Source organism: Alligator sinensis, unplaced genomic scaffold (genome assembly GCF_000455745.1).
Source record: "Alligator sinensis unplaced genomic scaffold, ASM45574v1 scaffold372_1, whole genome shotgun sequence".
Lineage (NCBI taxonomy): Eukaryota > Metazoa > Chordata > Crocodylia > Alligatoridae > Alligator > Alligator sinensis.
Genome location: NW_005842387.1, coordinates 529,326 through 539,587, shown reverse-complemented (window position 1 = coordinate 539,587; position 10,262 = coordinate 529,326). Strand labels below are relative to the sequence as shown.

At 44.4% G+C, this 10,262-nt stretch overlaps 1 protein-coding gene across 1 annotated transcript in view; it reads left to right on the top strand.

Moving 5' to 3' along the window:
• The window catches only part of ADAM23 (ADAM metallopeptidase domain 23), a gene marked incomplete at its 5' end in the record, with an annotated part of 186,474 nt that overhangs the window by 124,005 nt on the left and 52,207 nt on the right, over nucleotides 1-10,262 (top strand). Inside the window, 4 exons of the mRNA XM_025211029.1 lie at nucleotides 4,206-4,290; nucleotides 4,928-5,018; nucleotides 6,152-6,200; nucleotides 8,252-8,351. Coding sequence (XP_025066814.1) covers nucleotides 4,206-4,290; nucleotides 4,928-5,018; nucleotides 6,152-6,200; nucleotides 8,252-8,351 — 325 coding nt within the window. The remainder of the gene's footprint in view (nucleotides 1-4,205; nucleotides 4,291-4,927; nucleotides 5,019-6,151; nucleotides 6,201-8,251; nucleotides 8,352-10,262) is intronic.

The window sequence follows — 10,262 nt, the reverse complement described above, 5'->3', positions numbered from 1 at the left end:
CCGGCCAGCGCCGGACCCCAGGCTGCTCCCAGCAAGCGGCTGGGAGGCTGCAAGCTCTGCTGCAAGCAGACTGGGCTCTGTGGGCTGGCTGCAGCCGGGAGGCTGCAAACAGCCCCTCCGGGCTCCGGCATGTTGGCACTCCAGCACCTTCCAAGGTAGACATAGTGTTTTTTTCGGCACTCCAGCCAAAAAGCTTCGCCTACCCCGGTATAGGCCTATATATCTAATCAAAGGCTTTTAGTAATTTCCACATCTATAACGTTGTTATAGTTTTTTTATATAGTTTTATTAGGAGGAGGGATAGATTTTCCTAGTCCTGTAACCTTTGTACATGCTACTTTGATTAAGTAGAAATATTTTTGTGCCAGGATTACAGTATTGCTCCCCCCCATGAAAAAATATTCTGGATTATGGAATATGAAATGCCATGAGTTGAAGAACATTTTGTGGATGATGATTATGTTTATTCTGTACACTGAAACAAAGGGATGGTTCATCTGCTTCTCAGCTGTCACTTTGTAGTTCATATAGAAACTTTATTTATGATGTATTTTTGTGTGCATTTTCTAACTAGAAACTGAATCTCAGTTTCAAGCGTTTTCTTTAACATTGCAAAAGTAGTATTATGCTTTTCAGTGTAGTTCAGTATACCAGCTTTAAATAATTTTTTCTCCTTGATAGAATGACCATTATAACATTTCCAGCAAAATACAAAACAGTGTTATTAATAGAATATTATGTCAGTGCTGGTAATTACTCAAAAGTCAGTAAATATGGAATTAAAATGTTCACAACTTTCATCACTGTACCTCAGTGCATTTGTGCATTTAAACAGGATAGTTACTGCATGATTTCAGAAGACTTACAGGTATAAAAGTGCCACTTATGTGCACTTACCTAGGAATTAAATTTCTTTTATAAACGTACTATACCATGCCCTTCATATCTTTCCGGATGTAATAAGACTCTTGTAACTGTGAAGTACAAATGCAAGAGGTTTGGGAGAAGGATGCTGTGAGAATCTTTGAATTTCCTGACATTTGTGTAATTGAACTCTCAAATTACATTAAACTTTTTATAAAATATCCTTTAAAAACTATTTAAAAATATGCGGAAAAAAACCAGATACAAGTGTAATCGGATCATCAGGGTGAGGTTCTAGAGCTAGTCTGGTGGATAAAAGATTTGTATGTTTCCAGTTTTTTCTTTAAAGGTCCTTTCTCCAGAAAATGACTAGGCCTGGCTTTAGATAGTTTGTGATGGCTGATAAAATTTGTTTATGGCAGCATGGGGCAGGCTGTTTATGTTTACTGTGGAAATCATCATTAACAAGATAACAGGAAAATGACTGAGACCCAAGTCTTCAGCACAGTATTGCAGAGGATGGTCATTATATTTCAAGTCAAGCTATCGTGCACAATATATAATATAATTTAAATAATAGCTTGTACTGCAAAAAAACCAGTTAAGAGCAACAAGTACTATTAGGTAGTCCTTGGAAAATCAAGTATTTTAGAGAGTCATCTATTTGTATACTAACCACTTCCAAAGAGACCTTATTTTACAGAATTAGAAAGAGGTAGTTAGCTGTGTTAGTTTGAAGCTAAGTAGAAGGCAGGTCAGAGTGACACCTTATAGACTAACTCGTTTAGAAGTTATGAAAGCTCGTGCTTCTCTGAGTTAGTCTGTGAAGTACCATACAGCCCTGCCTTCTGACTTTCTGCTCTGTAATAGACATTGTAGCAAAGTCCTGGCCCCAAGGGTGTCTGTGATGCCCCTTGGTGGCCAAGTGACTCCTACCCCACTCTGACTTCTCTAGGGCACCCTCCCTTTTGACATTTTTCCTGCCATGCCTTCCTTGATGTTTCTTATGGAGTACAGAGAGGCTGTCCCAGGGTCACAAAGTGAGCCCTAAGTCCTCAACCATCCATCCAGGCACCCCTCTGTGGCCTCCACAGCTCTCTTGTAGCCACTCGGTCCTCCAGTATCAAGTTCAAAATACAAGCAAGGTGCTTGAAAACAAAATCTCCCTAACACTGCCCATTACACCTTTCTTGGGAGCCTCTCATCCTAGCTCCCCAGCGTGGCTTGGGTGCCTGCCTGTCTTAAATGCAGCAGCCCTTCTTTCCTGGGAACTCCTCTCCCTGCAACAAACAAGGGCAGGCTGCCTGCCTGGGCTTGTGTCCTGAAGCCCTGCCCCTTCCTGTCATGTGGTTCCCCAGCCCTACACAAGGGTTTCCACTTGCAGGTTGGAGACCTGCCTACTCTCTTCTGCTGCAGCAGCTGCAGCTGCTTCCTGCCACATGGACCTGCTATCCCTGGCTAGTGCCAGGGGCCTTGGCCCCCTGTTACTGCATTCCATTCTGTAATATGTTAGATCTTTTTAAAGCAATCGGCATCTGCCATTGGAAGTGTAATTTATTTTGACTAAGGTTTACTAGATTCCACAGTCTCAGGACTGCTGAATCCTTGCCTCAAAATATAGAAATCCAGTCAGAATCTAGCTTTCACTCAGATGTTTCAAACATTAGGTTTGTAGTAGTGCACGGATTCTAAAGGAGAAGAAACATGGTGCTGCTCTTTCCCCTCTCTTCGAGTGATTGTGTGAGTGAGACTGAGTCCCTTTTTCTTGCCTTTCTTGTAATGCTAGCAGTTGGGTATTTTCAGAACCCTTCTTGTCAGTCAGCTGGAGGGGAAAAAAAGTATTTTAAGGCATCGGGAAGGGGCAAAGCATGACATTATTCCTCAGTACCTGATTGCTTTAAAGGACTTAGCCCTCAAAATTTCTCCGCTTGCAACCGAAGTATAATTTTCATGTTAGGAACACTTGGTATTTATGCCTTTTTGGTGGCCAAATCAACTGTATTGTTGTGATATAAAATTGTACATAGTATCCATGATTATTTTAAGATATTTTATAAAATTGTATAGATTAAAAAAATTGTGGAAATGTATGCAGCTTATTTCTGTGGCTTACTAGACAATCTAAAAAAATGAATGCCATTTAGAGAAGGTCATAATCATGATGAATATGAGTCAACAGTGTTCCCCTGTTGCCAAGAAGGCTAATGGCATACTGGGCTGCATTAGTAGAAGTGTTGCCAGCAGATTGAGGGAAGTAATTATTCCACTCTATTCTGCAGTGGTGAGGCCACATGTGGAGTACTGTGTCCAGTTTTGGGCCCTCCACTACAGAAAGGATGTGGACAAATTAGAGAGAGTCTAGGGTAGGGGTGTGGGGCACATGACTTATGAGAGGCTGAGGAAACTGGGATTATTTAGTCTGGAGAAGAAAAGACTGAGGGGGGGATTTGATAGCAGTGTTTAACTACCTGAAGGGTGGTTCCAAAGAGGATAGTGGTGGCAGATGACAGAACAAGGAGCAGCGGTCTGAAGTTGCGGCAAGGGAAGTTTAGGTTGGATATTAGGAAAAACTTTCTCACTAGGAGGGTGGTAAAGCACTGAATGGGGTTACCTAGAGAGGTGGTGGAATCTCTGTTCTTGGAAGTTTTTAAGTCCTTACTCAACAAAGCCCTGGCTGGAATGATATAGTTTCAAATGGTCTTGTTTGAGCAGGAGGTTGAACTAGATGATCTTCTGAGGTCCCTTCCAACCCTAATTTTCTATGATTCAATGAATAGCAGTTGTTATAAATCAAAAAACTAATTAAGGGAAGAGGCGGGAGGTCAGTATGCACCTATGGGAAAAAGAATGTATTCTGTGTAGTGTTTAAACAGTTTCAATTAAAAAGATCCAGAATAAAATGTAATTAACTATTATCATGATTTTAGGTAAGTATATCGCTTTGGAAATTGGCTAAACTGATTACATACATTTCACTGCAACATTATTTTTGACAACCTGTACTAAATTGGAATATTTCCATTGTTTTTGTCTTATAATAGGAATGAAATCACTGCATTTAAAAAAATAATATTTGATGCATTTCTTTTTTCTGATTTTGTTTGTAGGATGAGGGAGAGGCTAAACTGATATGAGTGGTATCCTTGTTGCAAATTGTATTTAGTGAACTCATGGTGGTCTTTTTTTCAAGCTAATCATAATTATCTTAGGGGGTGCAATGAGTGCGAATAGAAAGGAAATGTGGAGGTCCCTTATGTCATAGTTTGACCATTCAGATAACTAAAGGGTGTCTGCATTAAATTTCATGAGCAATATTTTCTGTATTTGTTTTTGTTCTTAAGGAATGTGACATTTCACTACAAAAGAAGTAGCTTGAGTTACTTTGGAGGGGTTTGTTCTGTGACCAGAGGAGTTGGAGTGAATGAGGTAACATTTTTCCCCCATTAAAACTTTCAGTGTACATTTACCATTTTACTTCCACACTGCTTGTTGAATTGTTATGCGTTGAGGGACTGATCCAACTACCAAAGACTTCAGTAGACTTTTTGTAGATAGCAATGCGAACTGGGTTAGGCAAGTGACAACCTTTTCAGGCCATGTGGTAGAATAACCCATCTTATATCAGAGGTGGGGAGGGAGGTGCTAGGATGCAGCCACTGCCAATGCTGCCATTTTTCCCCACTGCAGTATAGGGGAACCCCTGCCAACAAATGCTGCTGAAACCCCACTTCAGCTGCATGGATCCAATGATTTTACAGGCCAGATCTGGATTAATTTAGTTTTTTCCATTTGGATTAAATTTGTGCAAATATCCATTGTATTTATATGGGTTAAATTTGATAGTCAATTAATGAGCAGAACTGCTCCAACTGTAGGTTTCTACTAGAGTAATTGATGATTGTGTTTACTTCCCTTGGTAAATGCATGGGGAGAGTCACAATGGTCTGACAATATTACTGTATATAATACTGTGTTTTGCGGAAACCAGAATAAAGTGTTGTAATACAAGTTGCAATAACTAATTTTGTGTACTGCTTTTGCTGTTATCCCCTCCTCAATATAGTATGGCCTTCCATGGGCCATGGCACAGGAGTTAGCACAAAGTCTGGCTCAGAACCTTGGAATACAGTGGGAACCAGCAACCAGAAAACCAAGTATGTACTCTGCATGGCCTTTCCTCTGTCCTCCTCTTTTTTGTGATATAGTTGGTTAAATAAAAATTTACAATTATTTGGATGTACCTAACTTATAGCAATGATAGTATCACTGAGTGCATCTACAAGTGAAATTAATGTGATGCAATAAATTCCAGAGCTTGTTAACTGCTCCTGGGTGCAGCATCTGTATATGTGCCAGAACTGCAGCAGTTTGAGCAGCCCCAGGCTGGCAGGAGGCCCGGGGAGTCAGCCCCAGGCTCCAGGTGGTGACATCAGGTGCTGGTGGGGCTGGCTCAAGCACGAGGGTGCAGAATTTGTGGAGCCATGTGGTTAGACTGCAGGCAGCCCCCACACTTTAGCAACCTTGTGCCCCAGCCAGCCCCTGTCACCATCTACACCAGGGGTGGGCAAACTGCAGCCTGCAGGCCAGATGTGGCCCACTAGGCCATTCTATCTGGCCCACAGGGCCCCTAAAAATTTTAGAAAATTAATATTTATCTGCCCCTGGTTGCCTGTCATGTGACCCTTGATGGCTTGCCAAAACTCAGTAAGCAGCCCTTCACCTGAAATAATTGCCCACCCCTGATCTACACACTGTCTATACATTTCAGCACAGTTACTTACTCTTGTCCTTGACAGCGCTCTCCTACTGTGGAGTTAATTAATTTACTGTGCCCTAATACTGGTGCACGTGTAGACAGTGATGCTTTACTGCACAGCTAATTAGTCAACTCAGCTAGAGGTGCCAAGTATGCGGGGGCCCAAGTGTCCTGCCCTCCCTCAGGAAGATGACTTTCACCTGAAATGCGTATAGCTGTCCACATGTCCATCATCTTAGGCTCCTCACCCCCTGCAAAAATAAGGCAGTGCCTATGAACTCTGCAGTAAAGTGCATGTGTAGATGTATGCAATGAATATCATTATTTTCAAGAATATTAAAGTACCAAAACTGAGGTTTGCCAGATCAGGGCCCAATAAGTTTTCAGGCTAGATTCTGAATGATAAACAGCCACCTACCTTGCATATATATTCTTCAGGGTCCCTATTTATATAAAGAGTGTATGCTTGATGTTGGTATATTTATAACTACTTGCTTTCTTTCTGTTGTGTTTCTGTATTTGTCTGAGAAGAATGCGACTGCGTAGAATTCTGGGGTGGTTGCATCATGGAGGAAACAGGGTATGTTGTAATAATTGTTAACTGAAATCTATGGAGATGAGATCAGTCTGTACAATGTTTTTTTTGTGGGATACTATCAATCTGTTTCAGAATTAGCTGCATGAAAATGTAGTAGACGTTATCAACATATTTGTCCTGAACAATCCAATGGACAAAAACTAAGGAATATAACAATGACCTGTAACATAGATGTTTTGACAAGAAGTAAGAAAATTGCTGAAATTACTGGCTAAACTTAGGCAGAATGTAGTAACCCAAATAGGAAATGTTGCCATTATGCCATTGCACATGATCCTCCCACACATGCAAAAAATAAGTTATGTAATCTTAAATTGACTGCATTTGAATATAATGCCCAAGATAGTTCTATGGTCATTTTCTGAATGCAGATTACATTTGTTTTCCTTAAAAAAAAAAAAAAGAAAAAGAAAGAAAAATTGCAGTTGTTTCTTATTATACTACTTTAAAATTATGCCCCAAACTTTGTTGCACCTTAAAGTTGCCTCTGCTTAGGTCTCAGTTTTAGCTTCAAGGTGAATATTATCTTTGCAGCAAACAGCAAAGGAGCAACAGTTTAGATATATTTGAGTGAGGATTGCTGGGGCAGGTAAGACTCTGGCCCCGCTCTCTCCTTCACCTCACTTCACCTACAAAAGTTTATGCCTCTTGGAACCAGTTAGTCTCTGAGGTACCACCCTACCCTGCCATCTTCACTGGATATATGTGTACCATAAGAAGTTTCTCCATCTTCCGTCTCAGTGTTATGTTAGTAAAAATATTATAGGAATACAGTTACATCCTTACCATACATTCATATAATAGAGATATGCAGTTTTCAGAAATACAAGACTACATTGAATCTGTGGGTATTTTCCCCTCAAAGGTGAAAGGCTTCCCCTGAGCTGATCACATTGCCCTTCTTGTTCTATATAGCTGTTGTAACTACTGTATTTACCCAAATCTAAACTGACTGAATTTAAGATGACCCCCAAATATTTAGCTTCTGTACATGAACAATTTATAAATGTATTATAGTTTTCCATGTATAGTATCTGATTATTGAAGGGCTGTCTAAAATTCATCCTCCTACCACTGCAGCAGGGAAAGCAGTGACAGGGGGACAGATTGGGGGTGAGGGTGGCAGGTGATTGGGAAAGTAGAGAGACAGGTGGGGGACAGGCACTGGAGGAGAGAGTAGGAAGGCAGATGCGGGGGATTCAAGTGACCACAGTCCTGCCCTTTGCTCCAACCACTCCTTGTCCCCTGCTGCCTGTCTGCCCACCACTTGTTCCCCTCTGCTGCCTGTCTCCCTCGAGCCTTGTGCTTGTGCACCCCAACAGCTGTGCCCATTATACCCCCTGCTACCACTTGCCTCCCTGCCTTTCATCCCCTAGTGCCTGGTCCCCCTGCTGACTGTCTCTCCCCCTGCTACTCCTACCCCCTGCAGCATCTGTGTCCCATTACCACTTACCCTTTGGCTCCAGCTCCAGCCCCTCTCCAACCTGGGGCATGGAGCATGTAGTTGCTCCAGCCCCAGCCCAGCCATGCAGCAGCTCTGACCAGGGCCTGGAGCTGGAGCCTGGGCTAGAGCTGCTGCCAGCTTTGCTGCTGGGCTTGGCTCAGGCCAGAGCAATCACGTGTTTTATACCCTGGGCTGGAGCCCTGTTAGAGCTGGAGGATAAGTAGGGACAGGATGAGGTGGCAGGGAAGATCCTGAGAGGGAGTGAGGGGGGAAGGCAGTGACAAAGGTGGAGATGATGGGGAGCCAGGTTGAGGGTTGGGACAGAGGTGGGAGTGAGGCAACAGCTGTAGAGTTGGAGGCGCCCCCAACATTGTAATGGAATCCAAGAAGAGAGACTTCCCTCTCCACCATGTTAAAAGGGGAACATTGAGGCCCCCATGTTAAAAGGAGACTTCCCTCTCCACCTTGTCTTTGATTTGAATAAATATGGTAACCATCAACATTTACAGAACAAAGGAAGACTAACTTTTTTCTCAAGTACCTGGCTATACAGAGGGGTATTTGCTCACTTGCTTGTTTGTCATTTTAGGGTCTTCCATTCCAGAAAATTTTCTAAGTGCAGCATTGCAGAATACAAAGAATTTTTAAATCGAGGTGGTGGTGCCTGTCTCTTCAATAGGCCAACAAAGGTAACTTTACATGATAGATATTCTGGCAGTGGCTGTTACTTCTAACAGACAGTGTGGAGAAGCTGAAATGTGGAGAAGCTCTAGGCTACACTTTAGTGTACACACCTCAACTGTCTCCCTCCCCCACCGGCCTGGCTCCAGCCCACTGCTCCCTCTGCCCCCTTCACAACGCTGCAGGTCCCTGCTCACTGCCTGCCCCCCCCCACTTGTAGCTGCTTGCACTCTGTCCTGGGAGAGCAGGCAGAGGAGGGTTAACCTAACCTGCCTGCTGTCTGGGAGAAGAGCAGCTGCTCAGAAGCAGTGGGGACTGGGCAGACAGGTTAACCCTTCCCTGCCTGTTCCTGTGGGACAGACAATACAGGCAGCCATAAGTAAGTGGGAGGGGTGAGAGGGAGCCCCGGGGGCAGGGGAGAAGCCTGGAATGGGATGAGGAGGGATTCTTACCTTTTAGTCCTCCAGGCCCCTGCTGGCCTGAACATGTGACTACTCCAAATTTGAGCTAGCATTAACACTAGGGCTGGAATATATGAGCAGTTCACAGTGTAATGTATAACACTGCCCTAAAATAAACTCAGGGTTTGAGATGAGGAAGTAGTTCATTCAGTAGGTCTATTTAATTCCTGGATCCTGTGACCAAGTACATTCTAGGTCAGTTGTTCCCAAACTGGTACACATGCCACCAGTGGTACGCAGACAACCCGTGTGTAGTACATGCATAGGCAGTAGAAGGCCGGCGGGGAAGGGTGCACACAGGCATCTGGCCGCAGCCTGCTGCGGGTGGTCAGGAACGCAGCCTGGCCATGTATTGAGCAGTGCTCAGTGGGGAGGGGAAGGGGCAGGGGGGCAGATCGAGGCCCCCATGGTAAGAGAGAGAGTGGGGCAGAGACATAGACAGAGGCAGGGGCTGGGGTGAATGGAGTCCCAGGGAGGGTAGTAGGATGGTCAGAGCCCTAGGTGACTCATCCAGGGGCATGGGGGGCTCTCCACCATTGTGCACACCCCGGGAGGCATGGGCGGCACGTGCCCCCAGGATTTGTGCGCTGGGCAGAGGAGGCTGCCTGTTGTGTGCTGGGCTCTGTGCCCCACTGCCATTGTCTCAGGAGCCACGCGTGACGCCATGTGCCTCCTGCATGCTGGCTGCACCATGTTCCCTGCCCATTTGGAGGTGGGAGGCACATAGCGTCGCGCATGGCTTCTGAGGCAAGGGCAGTGGGGCTCAGAGCTCAGCGGGCAGCCCTCCTCCGCCCTGTGTTCAAATCTGGGGGGCATGTGCCCTGCATGCCTCCCCTAGGGTGTGTGCAGTAGTGGGAGCCCCCCTGCGCCCCTGGATGAGCCTCCCATGGCTCCGTCCCATGACCAGCCCCAGGTCTCATTTTTCCCTGCCCCTGTCCCACTCCCTCCCTCACCATGGTGACCTTGATCTGCCCCCCTCCCCTGCCCCTCCACAGACTTACCTTCTGGGCACGTGCATCTGTGCATGTGTCTGTCTGTGTCTCTCACCTCTCTCACTAAACATCCCAAAAAGCATCTCTGGACTAGTAAGTTTACACTGTCTTTGTTTTAATTTACAAGTGTCTTGTATGGCTACCGTAACTGATAATATGATGTTTTATGATTACTAAAGCTTTTCATGTTGTTTTAATACGTAGTCTGTTACCTTTGTGTATGAAAAATTTGCTGGTGGTACTTAAGGCTGTATCATTTAAAATTGGTGGTGCACAATATAACCGCTGTTCTAGGTCATTGAGAAAAGTGCCAATTGCAACACTATAATTAGATAGCACTATGGGGTCTACCATTCCACAAGTGTTTTATGTATTTCATAAGGGCCTCAAAAAACTGCTGTTTATTCATAGTTTCATAGTAGCTAGGGTCAGGAGGGACCTGAACAGATCATCTAGCCTGACCCCC